General features: G+C 37.2%; 1 protein-coding gene across 1 annotated transcript in view; it reads left to right on the top strand.

The window, feature by feature from the left end:
* Positions 1 to 18,572, top strand: part of CNTN3 (contactin 3) — a 262,835-nt gene that overhangs the window by 165,856 nt on the left and 78,407 nt on the right. Inside the window, exons 8-10 of the mRNA XM_021707315.1 lie at positions 169 to 305; positions 1,235 to 1,364; positions 4,060 to 4,210. Coding sequence (XP_021562990.1) covers positions 169 to 305; positions 1,235 to 1,364; positions 4,060 to 4,210 — 418 coding nt within the window. The remainder of the gene's footprint in view (positions 1 to 168; positions 306 to 1,234; positions 1,365 to 4,059; positions 4,211 to 18,572) is intronic.

Raw genomic sequence — 18,572 nt, forward strand, 5'->3', positions numbered from 1 at the left:
ATGTGGAGCAAATTAAATATAATTCTACCCTCTATACTCACTTGGATCTGTTACTTACGTCTTATATACATTTATAGTTACCTGGATAAAGTGATAAGGTAATAAATATGTTTTATTTGCTAGGTGCTGTCAATTTATTTTCTTTTTCTTATTTTTCTTCAACTGAAGCAAAGCCTCATTGGGTTCAACTCATAAAGGATGTGGAAATAGCTGTGGAGGACAGTCTTTATTGGGAATGCCGAGCAAGTGGCAAGCCCAAGCCCTCCTACCGGTGGTTGAAAAATGGTGCAGCCCTGGTGCTAGAGGTAAGGTAGTGTGCCTGGTTAACCTACCCTTTCCCCATTGCATTTAAGGAAATGCTTTCTTCAGTCCTTAGCACCAATAGAAACTGTAGAGTTTACACACTTTTCCATGCATCTAAGCAGTGTAACAGGAAGAAAAAAACATCCAATCAAGTACCCAGTCTACCAGTGTGGAGATATTGTCAACCTTGCATTTTACTGCAAAAAGGTGATTGTGTGAATTTACTCTGTAAAATAATAGACTACATTTTTGGTGTTGAAATTAAAGAAGGACTTACTTTAATCAAATGTAGAATGTAATTTCCTTTCCCTGTTTGACAACTTGGTGTGGCGTCTGGAGAATAAATGTATCTATTACTTGGTTACCTTGTTATGTGAGTACTTATTTTCTCCAACATTTTCCTTTCAAGTCATGTAATTTTTACCCTTTTTTGTGTGTAGCATGTCAATTGTGTTCCTTCAAAGTTCTATGCCTAATCTTTCATACTACCTAAAAACCCTGCTCAATATATGTGTTTTCTAGAACCTTGTCTTATCTATAGGATTTGTAATGTTTTTAGCTTGCATTATTTTTTTATGTTGAAAACTTTTTCAGATGACAGGATAGAAATCAACCTCATGGTACATTTTTAAAGTCTGAACCTTTAACCTTAGGGAAAAAATGAAAATGGTTTCCATATTTTACCTCTTGTTTTGTCATTTATTTTACTGATATACTTTTTGACTGAAAGGTGTTTATTCATATTTCTAATGTGTAGATATTATGTTAAATTAGTCTTTCACATTTCAAATAAGGAAAAGTTTAGATTTCAGGTCAGACTGCCCGATACTCTGATGAGACTGCAGGTTTGAAATGATAATGTCAGTGGTGTTCATTTTTCTTCTAAGATGGTATATTTGTTTATATGCAAGACATTTTTGTTATCATCTAGGAGAGAATACAGATAGAAAATGGTGCCCTTACAATATCAAACCTAAATGTGACTGATTCTGGCATGTTCCAGTGCATAGCAGAAAACAAGCATGGCCTCGTCTATTCCAGTGCTGAGCTCAAGGTTGTTGGTAAGACTGCCTTTCTCTACTTTTCTCTTAATTTTTTTCCTAGATCCCCAGTTGTTGTTCATATTAGATTCCTACATATAGTAACATCTACAGTATTACAACAAGATAATTCAGGGTTTCTAATCAAGTCCTACATGTTAAAGATTTCTAAATAAAAGCAGAAATTTGGTCAGAATTAGGGCTCAAAGATTGAAGTAAATCAACAGCAGGAAGAAAGTGTTGGCCTAAGATATTCTTATCCAACTCCAATATTACCAACTAAGCAATGCCTTTTAAGACAGTAAGTGATTTTGATCTTCTCTGTTGTGAGTCCATGAAAGCAAATAATGAAATCTAATCAATCATTTGGATCAAAAGGAGTTGCTTTTGTTTTTAGTAATGCTGTTAGAAGCATTGGACATACTGAAATCATAATTAAGCAAGGCTTCACTGCCTGAAATTCTGAATTATTTTCTCATTGTTATACTTTAGGTATAGGAGAAAAAAGAAAACGTTCTATCACACTTAGAGCAGTTATCCAGAAGGACACTAAAGTTTCAAATGACCAAAAATGCAGTTAAAATGCCAAGACGTAGCATAGCACAAATAGGAAGACAGGGAGTAAGAAGGAAAGAATATATTAGTCCGTGTAATTAAAATGAGATAATTTGGATTTCAGTACAACTTGATCAGAGGTCAAATATAATCACCATTACAAGGCTCTTTATGATGTTTTCCAACATGATGGATTTATTAGCACAGTCATTCCAAGGGAAGAAGGGTGACTTTCTTAATTGCTCAAATGGAAATCATTGTACTGCATGTCATTGATCCCATATTGCCTAATTTGTTAGTAATTGTTGTTGACCCAATCCATATGGCCAGCAAATTATAAGACCCTACTCAATTTAACTCACTGATTCTCAAATGGAGATAATTTTATGCCAAGGGAATATTTGGAAATGTCTGGAGAAATTTTTGGTTGTCACAGTTGGATTTAGAAGGAGCGACAAGATCTGTATGTGATATTAGCATCTTGTGGTACAGGCCAGAGAGGCTGCAAAATATCCTACATTGCACAAAACAGCCTCTCATAACAAATTAGTTTCTGGCTCAAAATATCATTTGTCAAGAGTGATTCAGACACCCTGGCTTAATGGAAAGTAGGTCTCTCATCCCTACTGCCTGGAGGTTAGAAATGTATCATCAGTACCAGGAGGGCTGATGCCTGGGTAGATCAGTAACTGAAAATCTGGCTACTGTTACCCATGATGGAGAAGTAGCATATCATAACAAAAAGAGGGAGAATTTGCACACAGTTTTAATCAAAGGCAGAAAATTAACATGATGAGACATAGTTTATTCATCTTTAAGATGGATGAATTCATACTTAATATCCTGTGTGGGATTGTTGTGTAGGGAAAAAAATATGTTAAAAAAATGTAAAAAGTGTTTATGTAAATATAAACAGGTGTTTTTTGTTTGTTTGTTTTAGTAAACATTATTTTCTCAGAAGTTTAATTTTTAAAGGCAACAACCTCTAGATAATGTTTTCTTTACCATAATCACATATCTGATCACATAATGTAACTCACTGTAAGATCTCCACTAATCATACAAAATAAATTACAGTCACTGCAATTTGCCATAAGACACAGCATTAGAAATTTGGGAAATGCAGTAGGTCTTTTATTTTTTATTTTTTATTTTTGAGTCAGAATCTCACTCTGTCACTACCCAGGCTGAAGTGCAGTGGCACATTCATGTCCACTACAACCTCAACTTGCTAGGCTCAGGTGATCCTTCCACTTCAGCCTTCCAAGTAGCTAGAACTACAGGCATACATCACCACACCCAATGATTTTTTTTTTTTTTTAATAGTAGAGTTGAGGGTTCACCAAGTTGCCTGGGCTGATCTTGAGCCCCTTGCCTCAGATAATCCTCTCACCTCAGCCTCCCAAAGTGCTGGGATTACAGGCTTGATTACAGGTCTTGTTTGGGAAATGCATTAGGTTCTTAACTTCTTTCTACATTTGCAGTAAATAGAAGAGTGATTTTCTGATTAACATATCATTTCATTCAAGTGATACATTATTATGTATCTTGAATGTCCAGGTGTTGTTTCAGGATTGACATCTCATGCATTATTAACAAACAAAATGCTTTTCACATATAATATTTACTGTAATATTATAACATTTAACATAATATGCATACTGTATTTTTTCCTAGCTTAGAAGTTCAACCTAACAATAATGAAAATATTATACTAGAACTGGATACATTTGTATGAATGAGAATAGTAATTCAGTACTCATCCTGCATTCTAAAAGCATTTGCTGAACCCATGCCGAGAGCCAGGCACTGTGCCAAGTGCTGTGTCCTAAAAGTCAGTCAGAGAAACCAGCCTTACTCCTATCTTCATTGAAATCACTTTTTAAAAATTCCTATACCAAATGTTGTCCTTTCTTTCAACAAACTCATGATTGAGCTGTTTTAAGTCCTCACAGTAAACTAAAAATTTCTGCAGGAAGTAATTGTCATAATAATTGTTTTAGAACTTTCCAGAAAACACAATGGTGTGAATTATCCAGTAAATCAAGCATTGACACCTTGAAAACTTTCTTTAAAAAGTTATAAAGCTGACATTTGAAATTTACAGGAAATTTTTTTAATGACCCAATTCCCATTCTCTCTCTTCTTTCTTGCTTTTCAGCCTCTGCTCCAGATTTTTCAAAGAATCCAATGAAAAAGTTGGCTCAGGTGCAGGTGGGCAGCCTGGTCAGCTTGGATTGTAAACCCAGAGCTTCCCCAAAAGCACTCTCTTCCTGGAAGAAAGGAGATGTGACTGTCCAGGAGCATGAAAGGTATTTTGTTGTTCAAAAAGGTGGTCATGTACTTTCTTCTCACTTTCCATCGTGATGTTGAAGTCGATTTTCAATATGAAATGAAATGAAGCAGCATTTCAGTAGAATGTGAGGTGTTTTAAGAACCAAAATAGTATTATTTTTGTTCTGTAATACTCTCATTATAATAGTAATCAGTTTTTGAAATATCAAGATAGAAGGATACTCACCTAACTTCTTCCTATATAGAATACTTTCTAGCCGGACTTGGTGGCTCAGCCTGTAATCCCGTGCCTTTGGGAGGCTGAGGTGAGTGGATTGCCTGAGCCCGTGGGTTCGAGACCCACCTGGGCAACGAGACCTCATCTCTACAATAAATCAAAAAATCAGCCGGGCGTGGTAGCGCATGCCCGTAATTCTGGCTACTCAGAAGTCTGAGGCAGAAGGATCGCCGGAGCCCAGCAGGCGAGGTTGCGGTGGCCAGGAGCGGCCACTGCACTCCAGTCTGGGCGACCAAGTGAGACTCCACTCAAAAAAAAAAGAATACTTTCTTTTAGTGAGGATTTTCTTCCCCACTCCCTTGGGAAAACTCAACCAGAATGACAAAGGAATGTCTGCTTCAGATGCAGTCTCACATTCCAGGATAAAGAAGAGATGATGTTATGACTGCACATGCCAAAGAAATATCAGTATTGCTATTACCCTGTAAAGAAAAATTTGGCATTATGGTATTTAATTTATGCAAAGGCTTCCCTGGTTTCCTGGTTATTATGACAAAATTTAAATGAAGCAGCAGGTTCGGACTTAATTAAAAGCACAGATTTGGGAGTTAGACTTCCTGGGTTCAGATCTTCAGTCTTCCTTTTACTAGCTCAGTGAAGTCACCTGATCTTTCTGAGCCTCATTTCCTCATTTGCTAAGGAGATGATAATAATAGTTCATGCCCAATATCAAGAGGATTGTTATGCAGGTGAAATACATAAATGTTAATAAAGCACTTAGATCGGTACCTGCTGAAGTGTAATCATAAGTATTGGCTATTATTACTATGTATTGAGTACTTATTACATGACAGGTGTTATGCTCAGAGCTTGTGATAATCAGACTAATGGCCTTAAAGAGTCCAAAAGTTTATTAAATTTGAAGATGGAATGAAGGTTGATAATCAGTTGACTTTAAAACAGGGAGATTATCCTGGATTATCTAGGTGGGCCCAAAATAATCATCTCAGCTCTTAAAAGAGGAAGAGGAAGGCGGAAAGATTGATCAGAGAGTTGTGATAATCAAAGAGACAGGAGATATCTAAAGCCTGAAAGGGACCCTGATGGATGTTGCTGGCTTGAAGATGGTGCAGAGGGCCATGAGCAAAGAAACCAGAGACCTCAATCCCATAACAACAGGGATTGAGTTCCACCAACAACCTGAATGGGCACAAAATGGTTCCAGATTCAAAAGGAACGCAGCCCTGTCAATACCTTGATTTTAAACCAGTGAGACCTCTGCTGGACTTCTGACTTCTAGAGCTGTCAAAGAATAAATTTATGTTGCTTTGGGCCACCAGGTTTGTTTTAATTTGTTACAACAGTGATAGAAAATGTAATACAAAACTTTGTGTGAATTATCTCCTATAAATATCTCTGCAACCAATGAGAAGACTGAAACTTAGTAGAGTGGTACTATGTAATTTGCCTAAAATCACACAGCCAGGGTTTGGAGCCATGTCTATTCGACTCTAGGGCGTAGCCACTGAACTTTATCAGTGCGACATTTTGCACAGCGATCCCAGAATCTGAGAAGTGATCCCAGCCTTTGACGTCGCAGAGTCTAGATTATTACTTTTGAAAATGAGAGGGAACAAACAAACAGTAAAATCTCAGTCCAAGAAATGTGGACTTTCTTTTCTAAAATCACAAAGTCATATTGCAGACAACCAGGTTGCAATCACTTTTAGATGATATGCCCAATGGCGTTTTTATGTGAGTTGATTATGACAACACAATCTGCAACTTCTCCGGTATTTAACAGCAGATACCTTCATTAAAAGACAGGCACAGCAGGATGACAAGGAAAAATTGTGAACTGAGTAGACACAATCCAGCCAAATGCTAGGCCACACAGGATAGGTTTATGGAGCAGGAGGTTAATTAGTGATTTGGAGTTTGATTTTGTAGGACAGTTTAAACAAATGTAGTTGTGGCACAAACACGTTAAGTTTGATTGCGCTGGAAATTAACTCCTCCTACAGAACTGTTGACTTTTGTGTGTTCAAAAATTTTTTTAACCCTTTTAATTATATATGTAAATTAAATAGTGGCAATTTCCCAAGAAAGTCAATGCTTTACACAATAATAAACCCACTTGTCCTCACAGTGGTACATGTGGATTTGCAGAGATTCTTAATCTTAATTTTAAAAAGGGATAAAAAGATTAAGAGTTTTAGCTAAAGGCACACAAGGAGAGATTTACCTGAACATTTGTACAATGATGATGCAGGGAAAGGTATATAAGTTTCAGAATCTAACCGGGATTTCTGACTTGGCTGTGTCATTAGGTCATTTATGTAATTCAGTTTCCTCATTCATAAGATAGAGATAACAGTTCCATTCCTTACTCAGTTGCTATAAAACAAGAATTTAGCATAGTTATACTGATCTGTAAGAATGAGATCATATTACAAATTAAATGTTGACAGTAACAGTGACTGAAGAATAAGTTTTTGTTGGTCGGTTGGGTTCATTGGTTGGTTTGTCCCTCTGAAGTTAGGCATTCAAGGCTGCCTCGACTCCACCATCATCAGAGATGCAGGCCCCTGCCCTCTTGCTGCCCCACCAGCTTCACCCTAGGAATCAAAATGTCTCTTGAGTGTCAGCCTTCCAATGACATTCCAGGCAATAACAAGGAGGAAGGTAGAAATAAGGATACACTGATACACTTCTTCCTTTTAATAGACATCCCAGAAGTCTCATATAACACTCTCCCTTACACCTTAGTGATCAGAAATTAGTTCCTTGGCCACACTTACTGTAAGAAAGGCTGGAAAATATAGATTTTCTTTTTTTCCTGGATGAGAATGTGCCTAGTGAAAAATTGAGAGTCTGTTTTTAAGGAGAAAGGAGAAAATGGTTGCTATTCTCATGGTAATAGCAGTCTGCCCCTTTCAGACTTACTGATGTTCCATTTTGAATTATATATGTCTAGCGTCTTCCCTACAAATAATAAAGAATGTTCAGATATGAAGATATAGTTAAAAAGAGGAAACATATTTAAGGAGAGAGTCCATGGTGCTGCCATTTTTCCCAGATCTGTGGTTTGGATTTTGCTTTTATCTCTTTGGACAGCAAAAACACTGATGAGCCAGGGGCTTGATGCTTAGGGAGAAGTCTGCTAGAAGCAATTATTGAGCAAGTTGCAGACTTGAATCTTCTCCAAGTTCATGGGAAATCAGAGTGGGCTGCAGTCATCATTTGGCAACAAAAGCCCCATATCTATCCCTCTTGACTTGGTCTGCAGGCTTCAGCCAAATCAGAAAAATGCGTTAAATGGTAGATTTATTGTGGTCGTTCAGTCATGGACTATTCTAACTTTAAAAACTCAGATTCAATCTCATTTCTATTCTCATTGATGCATTTAAGAATAAAAGGGAAAACAAAAATTTTTGATGCAATATTTGTGACATGATTTGAAATCGATTTGATTTTTAAAGTTTTTTTGGAAGGTAAATTTGGACTTGTCAGTGAATAAGAAACTTTTGATAAATTGGAAAGCTTTCTCTATTCTAGCATAGGGGCTACTGCCAATATTCTACTATATATAGTATCATTCAAGGCCTAAATTAGAAAAAAAAAATCAAAGAATTAAATGTCTTTTTAAAAATTTTATTAACTGTCTTTTTAAGAATTTCATAAACTGATAAATATGTCTACTATGTAAATAGTATAATAACTTGAATAACATACCTGGTTTGTAAGTTTTTATATCAGCACAATAACAGCTTTGCATTATGACTCAGCCATGGTAATGTGGATTCAAGTCAGTGAGACACCTAAATTACAGAACACTTTGAAGAAATGAGAGTTGTTATTTTCAAGTATGGAGAGCATTTCAAGCTAAGACAGTACATGGATTACTGCCCAATGGAGGGCTTAGCAAAGCTGCTCTGAATAGATAGCAAGAGTCTGTGGTGCAAATAGTGATTGCTGGGCTCGTTAAGTTAAGTTCTCATCCATTCATTTGAAAATACTTTGAGTACTTACTATGGGCCAGGCACTAGGTATTTGTTTTTTGTTGAAGACCATCCCACTCTTCATAATTTTTCAGGGTCTACAGACAGGTAACACAGGACAAGCATGATATAACTCATCTGGCAGAGTACAGGATCGTCAGGGATCACCTGAGAATTAGGCTCCTTCTCCAAATTAGGAATCAGAGCAAGCTTTCTGTAGAATGTAATGTCTGTAGCAAAACTTGAAATATGACTAGGGTTGTCACTGGAGAAGAGTGTTTCAGGCAGAAGGAACAGCATAGGTAAAAGCACAAAAGCGAGGCATGGCATAGCTATTGTCTTAGTCTGTTTAGACTGCTACAAAAAATGCCTTAGATGAAGTAATTTGTAAATAATAAAAATTTATTTCAAACAGTTCTGGAGACTGGGAAGTCTAACATCAAGTCATTGCTAGACTCAGTGTCTGCTAAGGGTTCGCTCTGCTCCATAGTGGTACCTTGTTGCTACATCCTCACATGACTGTAGGAGCAAGGCAATCCCCTCCAATCTCTTTTATAAGGGCACTAAATCTTATGCCCACTTATGATTTAATCACTTTCCAAAAGGCCCTACCTCTTAACACCACCATAATGGGGATTAGGTGTCAACATGATTTTTGAAGGGGCACGTTCACATCATAGCAGGTATTTGAGTAACTGAATGTTTAGTCCACCTCCAGTATAAAGTGTGTTATAAGGGGAGGGTGTGGAGAGAATCTGGCTGTAGAGGTTTGCAGGAATCTTACTGTCTATGACATAGTAAGACAAATTAAGGAGTTTGGAATTTATTTCACAGGCACTGGAAAGCCACAGAATGAAATCAAAGTAGCAGAGTTATAAGATCAAATTTATGTTTAAAGAAGAGGACCATGGTGCCAGTGGATGTGTTGAAGTGGTACGTGAACTGAAGGCAAGAGGCCCAGTTTAGTAGCAATCCACCAACCTGAGCAAGAGAACATTATAGCTTGAACTAATGGCAGCGAGAATGAAGGGAAGTCTTAAGGAGTTTTGGAAGACTTTAAATCAACAGGACTTAGCAGTTGATTACATTCGTGACAGGAGGAGAAGATAGGAATCAAAGATGAATCCTAGATTTCCAGCTTAGGCATCAGATACCATTCAATGTGACAGGGAATTTACAGAAAGAGCAGGAGTGAGGACAAGTATGATAAATTCAGTTTGGGATTGATTGAGTTTGAAGTGCCCATTGAAAAACCAACTGAATGTATCTGTGTATACAGAGGTTGACTATGTGAATCTGAAACTTCGGAGAGATGCTTAATCTATAAATAGAAATTTAGGTATGCCAAGCCTGGAGATAGTAGTTGACCCATGGAATGGGTACAATTGTCTAGGAAGGGTAGATTTAATTAAATGGTAGAAGGTGTACAGCTTACATCCAAATCTCCATGGACTCTCAAGTTTTGAGTAGAGAAGCCTGTGTTTACAGTCTCATTTAGTAATTGATGTGTTTATTAGTTAAAGATCAACTTAAGTTACCTTGTGCTTAAATATTCTAAATTTTAAAATTACTAGTACTTGCATTGAATAAATGTTTGGGGTTTTTTGTGGGGTTAGGGGTTTTTGTGTATTTGTTTGTTGTTTTGCTTTTTTTTCTTTGTATTTTTATCATACAGGATTGGGTGAAGTTATTTGTGATTTTTCTTCCTTCAGAAAGCAAGATTTTTTAATAAATAGAAATGGCCTGCCTTTTTGAGTATTCAATAGTATTTCACCAGGTGTCAATGTTTTCATGCTATTCCACTCATTCATTCACTTAAATCCACCTGTTTTCAAAAAAGACAAATTAAAAATGGATCTTTTGTCTCCTTTGAACAAAGTATAATGTAAAAAGACCTTTGAGAATATGAACAGGCTTGGTTTGTGAGAAATAGCTAGTTGGCATATTTTAAAGAATGTTTAGCTTATCTCTATCACTTAGTGGTACTTAAAACACATTGGCCAATTATTTTTTAAAATGGAGGCGTTCATTTGTATGTTATTGCTTATGATAGTAAATATTTTATTGCAATAACTTCAGTTAAGAAGAAAGTCAAAGAATGGCTCATTACTTCTAATTAACACATTAAGATTGTTTCAAATGTTCTATGCAGCATTTAATACTATAGAAGCTTAAATGCTTTTTAAAGAAAAAGAGTAAAGTTTATTTCTATTTATTAATAGCCATAATCCAGTCAATGTTTTTAAAGTGTATTACCTCGGTCGGGCTCGGTGGCTCAGCCTATAGTCCCGCGCTTTGGGAGGCCGAGGTGAGTGAATTACCTGCGCCCGTGGGTTCGAGACCCACCTAGGCAACTTGGCGAGACCTCATCTCTACAATAAATCAAAAAAATTAGCCGGGCGTGGTAGCTACTTGGAAGGCTGAGGCGTAAGGATCGCCGGAGCCCAGCAGGTCAAGGCTGTGGTGGCCGGGAGCGTGCCACTGTACTCCAGTCTGGGCGACGGAGTGAGACTCCAACTAAAAAAAAAAAAAAAAAAAGTATTACCTAATTCTAATTCCTAATGTATTTCCTGCATTTAGATGGCTTTGAAATGCAATAAACATTGTACGTTCTTTTATTCAATTTATATGACATTCTTGAAAAAAAGCACAGCTTTACAGACAGAAAATAGTGATCACTGCTTACCAGAGGCTGAAAGTACGTGGAGAGGTTAACTATTGGGGGTACAGAAGAGCTTCTGGGGGTGAAGGGTTTGCTCTAGCTCTTGATGTGAAAGAGGTTACATCACTGCATTCATTTGTTAAAACTCACAGAACCAGACACCAAAAAGAATGAATTATACTATATGTAAATTATGCCTTAATTTTTTAAACAATACATGCAATTTTACATTTATCTCACCCTGATTGAGCAGCACCATAGAGGATTTTAAAAACTCAAGAAATGCTCCCAACTGGTCACGTTTGCCTTTTGTAAAACACTGAGTAAATTGATGATGGCACTTAAAAGCAGAATCTAGGCTTTTGCCAGTAATCAGGATGATTCCACCAGAGCCAGGACCACTTGACATTTCTGTCATTGCCACTCCTAGTAGCCACAATCTCACTTTGTTAAAGATGTGTCTAGAAACTCTATCACACTCCAAAAAATCTGTTAGGTGGCACTTCCCCTTGGCACAAGATCTTAGATGAAGAATAGGGATTCCTTTGCCAGATAGTTTCTGTCTTCATCCCCTCCGCACTCCTTCACAGTTCTTGGCTGCTGTCTTCTCACAGTAGAGTTTATTTTTTGTAATACTATTCAAAACTTTGCTTCCATTGCCCCCTTCACCCAAAGAGCCTGACTCTGTTTTCATCTCCTCCCTGCTCCCCAGTTTACTCATCTAAACAAGCTGTTCCCTCACAACTCTTAGGTGTGGAAGCTGAGTGAATTTCATTTAATAATCCACTCTCAGATACACAGCTGAGAACTCAGTGAATCTTCTATTCCCATATCCTTAACTTCAAATTAATCAGGGAGATTAGCAAGGAGAATTTTATTTAATATGTGTGATGCTGCCACTCTTAGAAACCAAATAGATTGATGCTCCTGCCCCCTGCCTAGAGGGAAGACATTCCATGTTGTCTACTAATTTATCATATCATTGTTTAGCGCTGGGTAGTTTGCCCAGCTCTGGGAATATGTAGATGAATAAGAAACATCAGGAGCTATCAAAAAGCTCACGGTCTATTTAGAATGTGGAAAACTAAGCCATTGATTACAGCGGGACAGACTACTCATATGATTAAGTTGACCGTAGAATCTATTCTACAAACTGGGACATTTTAAAAGGGAAAGGGGACACTGCTGGTAATTACCTCCAAGTCAACACATATAAACTAGGACTGGCTAGTTGAAATATTGGACGTTGCTGTCCTGGCGATAATGGAGGTGTTTATATGCCAGTAAGAAGCATAGGGAAGAGATGCTGTCTCAGCCCTAGGAAGTGGGAGAGCAGCTCCATAAGGTCAGGCATCTCAGAGGAAAGGATGCAAAATGGAATAAAGCTAAAGACTGGAGAACATGCTATCTAAACAGAAAGGATTGCGTAGACAAGAAGCGAACCTGGGTATTTATTCCTTTATTCCAATTGTGCTAGTGACAAGGTTCACATGTGGTCACGAAAGTAACAAAGCCTGACTTGAGTTCTTTCCTAGATAACCATCCCTCTCCTCAAAGAAGGTGAACATTGGAGGAAGATCGTTTTTCTTAAAAGGGGAGATTGAGATGCCTGCGTTATAGGCAAGAGTCGCAGAGAGTAAAGAACAACCTCCTTTCCTGCCTGGTTTCCCCAACCCGTACCTCAACTTCTCTCGGGCTTTCAGCTGGAGACAGTAAAGAAAAGGGTTCATTTGTCCATAAATCACATACACTATGAAAAGATTAAGCAGAGGATTTAAGAGCAAAGCTAGTCAGAGAAGGGTCAATGAAATCCCAGACTTTTGGTTTGGGATGCAGTTCAGGGGACAGTATGGTATTAATCACCTCTCCTTTCCCATCCCCTAGTCCATGCCTACACATCTTCCCCTATGAACCACCAGACAGCTTCAGTTTGGGGGTGTGTATTTGTATTGTATCATATGAATTATTTATGCCTAATTGGCATGCAGTATACTAATTGCTATGCACAGTATTCACTGTGTCAGATGAAGTTAAATGTAAGTTTTATTTGCTGCTTTATTTAATTTTAGTGCATGGAAAGAGCAAAGCATTGAAGTCAGAAGGATGTGGGTCAGATCTTGGCTCTGCTACTTGCCACTGATAGGGTGTTAGACAAGTTACATAATCCCTGAGTCTTGGCTTCCTTACTGGTAAAACGGGACCAAAAATCCTTAACTTGGAAGGTTAGTCAGTCTGGTGGGTGGCATTTACTTGGCACACACTTCTAGTGAGAGGTGAGCTAAAGAAACTGGTCTTCCATGACAGGCAGAGAAACACAGGGTTTCCTTTGGACAAATTATGTTTAACTCTGTCTCTGTCCCATTTCTCTCACATTCTGGAGAACCCCCCCCCCCTTTTTTATCTCAGTGGACTCAAGTTGCAAAGATAAAAGTAAAATAATGTAAAGGGTTCCTGATGCTGTTAATATTATTTGTAAGATTCCTTAACCTTTTTCATCATGTTATTCACACCCTTAAGAGTAACAAGACTGGGCTGAAAAGAAAGATAAAAGCAGGCCTTTCTTTTTTAGAACAATCAACTGAGTTGCACGTTATTTAAGCCTTCCTAAAGAAAGTCCAACCAAATATTATTTTAAACAAATTGCTGCCAATTTTTGCCTCTAAAATCGTGTTAACTAGAGTTTTGCAGATGACTACGTGATTCTTAAATCCATATTTCAAGTTTGTGTTTATGGATTGTAGACGTTAAAGCCTCTTTAAAAAATATTTTGTAAGTGTTAAGATTATCGGTAGGGGAAAGCTGGTTAATGAAGCTGAATGTTCTGGGGATTGGAATTTTACTTTAAGTGATTTCTTTGTTAGAATTGGGTAAATTGATTGATATCCTTCCCCAGCATAAGCGTTTTATTTACAGGGAGTAAATACCATATTCTTTTGGTCATCATAGCATTTTCTCACTCAAGCCTAAAAATCCCACATGCCTTTGCCCACAGCCCAAATCATGTTTTGTATCCCTGCTCACACTCAAAATTTAAAGAAGAAAATATTAATGCAAATGTAGGAACCTGCAATATCATGACATATTATACTATTCTGCTAATATATTTAAGGTAGGAAAAAAGCCCAAGAGCTTTCTCTAGAAGCATGAATATTGACTGTTTTAACACTATCAAAATAGAGTACATACGAGTCATTGCATTTTGAATAATTTCTTTTAGAAAAAGAGAAAAAGGCAGAATTTTCCTGCACTCTGCATTTATGCTCCTGCAGTTTCCTCTGACTGTAACATTTTCTCTTCTCAATTCAGAAAACTCCTACTTATCACTCAAGGTCCAGCTTTCATTGTTATTTGCCCTGGGAAGCTTTCCTGGAGCCCAGTAGGCAAGATAAATCGCCCTTTCTTCTGTTTTACCCTTGCAGTCTCTTTATGTCCAATTGTATCAGTTAGCATAGTGTATTATGACTGTGCAGAAGGCCATCTCACCTGGATTCTTGCAGACCTTCACCTTATCCATCATTATATCTTCAACCTCTGCTCTATATATGTTCATTCATTTCAACATTCATCTGTTCATCAAACATTTATTTAGCATCTGTTGTCCCTATTAACGTTTACTGCCTAACAAATCACCCTAAAACTTTTTAATAGTGTAATGCAACAATCGTTTCATCATTTATTATGGCTTCCATAGGTCGAGAAACTGAGGCAGGGCTTGGTTGGTGAGGCAGTATTTGTGCAGCGTGTCTCTGGTGTCTGCAGTCAGATGGTGACTGGAAACAGAGCAGCTGGGAGATGGATGCACTTTACTCTCTCTTCATGCAAGGCCCGAGGCCTCTCCTCTGGTCTCTCTGCATGAGCTAGTGTGGGCTTCCCATGGGAGAGTCATCATGCCTACCTGGGTCAGCTAAAGGCATTAAGAGGGAATTTTCTAGCTAGCAAGGAGAGAAGGTAGATCCTCAGGCTCCTAAGACAAAAACTGCCACTGACCCTACATTCCATTGGTTACTAGCAAGTCACAAGTCTAACCAGATTCAAAGTGTGGAAAGTTTAGCTTCTTTTCTTCCTCTCAGCTTTATTGAAATGTACTTTACAAGTTAAAAGTATATACATTTAAGATGTACAAGGTGATATTTTGATATCTGTATACCAGAATCAAACAAATTAACATATACATAACCCCACATACTAATAATTACCATTTTATGTATGTGTGTTTGGGTAGAAATCTTTAAGACCAACTCTCTTGGTAATTTCAAGTATACAATACAATGTTAATAACTATAATCATCATTCTATACGTCAGATTCCCAGGAATTATTCATCCTGCATAACTGAACCTTTGTATCCTTGGACCAACAGCTTCTCATTTCCCTGATCCCCCAGCTCCTCACAACTACTCTTCTACTCTTGGCTTCAGTGAGTTCAGCTTTTTAAAACACATTTCAGTGAGATCGTACAGAATTGTCTTTCAGTGTCTGGCTTATTTCATAGCATAATATCCTCCAGGTTCATCCATGTCGTGACAAGAGCAAGGTTTCCTTCTTTTTAAGACTGAATAATATTCTATTTTATATATATACCATATCTTCTTTATTTATTCATTCAACAATGAACCTCTTAATGGGAAAGTGGCAAAATTATAGTGGAGCATGTAGGGCGGGAAATCTTATTGTGGCCACCTTTGAAAAATGCAATCAGGAACATCTACTATATGTCCTACCTTGTACAAGGCCCTAAAGATACTGTAGTGAATAAGGCAATCATGCTCTCTTCTTCATGGGGCTTGCATAAGGAATAGATAGAATATAAATGTTAAAAAGATAATTCTATTAGGCATGAAGGAAAAAAAAAATTGGCCAGGCTCAATGGCTCATGCTTCTAATCTTAGCACTTTGGAGGCTAAGATAGGAGGATTGCTTGTGTCCAGGAGTTCAAGGCCAGCCTAGGCAACACAGCATAACCTCAACTCTACAAAAAATAAAAATAAAAAATAAGCCAGATGTGGTTGTACTTGCCTGTAATCCCAGCTACTTGGAAGGCTGAGGCAGGAGGATTGCCTGAGCCAAGGAGGTTAAGTTTGTGGTGAACCTTGATCATGCCACTGCACTCCATCCTGAGCAACAGAGTGAGACCCTGACTCGAAAAATAAAAGAAAAAAAAATCATTGTATAGTACATTTCAAGAGCTACCTTTCTAAAAAAGTATTTTTTAAAATAGGAATATAAATAAGAAGCAACTAGTTTTGCCAAAAATTAGAAGTGCCTTCTAGAGGGGCCCCAACTAGGGCAAAGGCCTTGAGATTGGCAAGAGATTGGCTTATTTGAGAATCAAGAGGAAGGTTGGTGTTACTGACGTGTCATGCACTAAAGGAGAGCGTAATAAAACATGAAGTCCCAGCGATGGGTAGAGTCCAGAAATGAGGATCTTTGAAGACCATGTTAAAAATGTCGGATTTTATTTTCAATAGAATGAGAGGTAATTTGAGGTTTTAAAGCAGGGGTGTGACCATGATGTGGTTAAAAGGTAACTCTAGCTGCAGTGTGGAGAGTGGGATGAAGAAAGAAAGGAAAGAAGCAATGAATCTGATTAGGAGGCAACCAGTAATGGTCAGAGCTAGTGCTGCTGGAGGCGTGGTTTAGGGTTCTAGCAGAGGAAATGAAGAAAAAGATACTGTGTATTCTGGAGGGAGAGCTGGATGAATTTGTACCTCAGACAAAATGTCATACCTAATGATCACATTTTATGTTAGTTGTGCATGAACTGTGTGGATCCCCATTTGATCTTTAGATTGTGTCTAAAGGATATAGACTAATTCTTACTCTTATTTGTACTTTCCAAAATGCTTAGTGCATTGTAAGTACTCAACAAATATTTGTTGAAGTGAATTTCATTCTTTCTTGGACAGCTTCCCATGTCTTAAAAGTACTTATAATTTTCCAATTTAATTTATTGCAACTATTTTCTAGAAATGTAAAAAAATTGATTTTTTTAAATCAATTTCTGCTTGAGGCTTCCTATTAAAAATGTGGAGAGTGTTATATTTTAGTATGTTCTTCCTCTTCCTTGAAGCCCTTCACAGAAAAAAAGGGTGAATGGATATACAGATGACTGGATGGTCAAGTGGATGGTCAAATGGATGGTTGGGTGAGGTGCTGTTGCCATTACACTTCTATGAGGCATGAACTTGCAGATTGATGGTGATATTTGCTGCCTCTCATATTCTGATGCTTGGAGAGGAGTTATTCATAATTTATTATCTGTTACATAAATTCTGTGGAGTTGGTACACTGAGGTAAATGCTTCAGTGTCTAACTCAAAAAAATATATTTTGCACTTTGACCTGTTTTCCACTTCATGATCTTATTTGTGTATTTTGCAATTTTATCTTCATGCAGATTTCATTGGTAGAGCGATTTATGTGGAAACTTGAAAGTATCTGACCCTTTGTGAGTCTGAAATCCTGAAAAAAAATCTATAATTTAAGTAGAATATATGAAATATATCCGGTTTGTGGAAAAATATTATTTTCTAAACTTTTACATTCAAATACTAAAGAAAGAGTCAACTTTAACTTTAGCTTAAAGGTTTTTTTAGGCACTTAATTTTTTCTAGTATGCACTAACATTTCATTGAGAAAATCACAATATTTTAACGTTTGATATAAATATTTTTTTTCTAATTAGATAATTACAGAACCTTGTTCCTCACTGTATTTATTATTTCTTTCTTACGCTAGCCTGGTTTTAATAAGTTTATATCTTCTACTTTATTTACTTACATCATATCACTTACATTCTATAACATTCCAAAAAAATTTGAGACAGTTCATCAAAGTACAAACAAAGTGAACATTGGGGTAAAAATATGCCAATATTCCAGTTGCCTAGAATGTAAATTATGTTAGGACAGCAAAAATCCTTACTAGGAAATTTTTATTGCTTATTACAGAGCATGATCCGTAATGCAAATTCAGTAAATATTTGTAGAATGAATGTCTGAAGTTAGTTTACAAAGCATACACCAACTTAGTTGAGATCCACAACTTTAGCTCAGAGCTAAAGTTTAACAAGTGAACAGAGCTTTGTGGTAACAAGTGAACAGAGAAAAACACTGTTAATAATCCATAGTTTACATACAATAACATAAAACCATTTGATACGGATATATGCCACTCTTCCTAGGCCAAGAAATGCTTATGTATATGTTCAACTCCAGTGGATGTTCATGGAGAGAAGACTGAGTAAAGTAGTACTAACACTCATCATCCTTAAAATACAATTGATTTTAAGATTAATTATTTTCCTTCTCAAAATCTAAGGGTAACTTTGAATATTAAGACACAAGACTCGGCCAGGCTCAGTGGCTCAGCCTGTAATCCCGCACTTTGGGAGGCCGAGGTGAGTGAATTGCCTGAACCCACGGGTTCAAGACCCGCCTGGGCAACCTGGCGAGACCTCATCCCTACAATAAATAAAAAAAAAAATTTTTTTTTTTGAGTT

The sequence above is a fragment of the Carlito syrichta genome, unplaced genomic scaffold (assembly GCF_000164805.1).
Source record: "Carlito syrichta isolate Samal-C Ts95f unplaced genomic scaffold, Tarsius_syrichta-2.0.1 Scaffold316501, whole genome shotgun sequence".
Taxonomy (NCBI): Eukaryota; Metazoa; Chordata; class Mammalia; order Primates; family Tarsiidae; genus Carlito; species Carlito syrichta.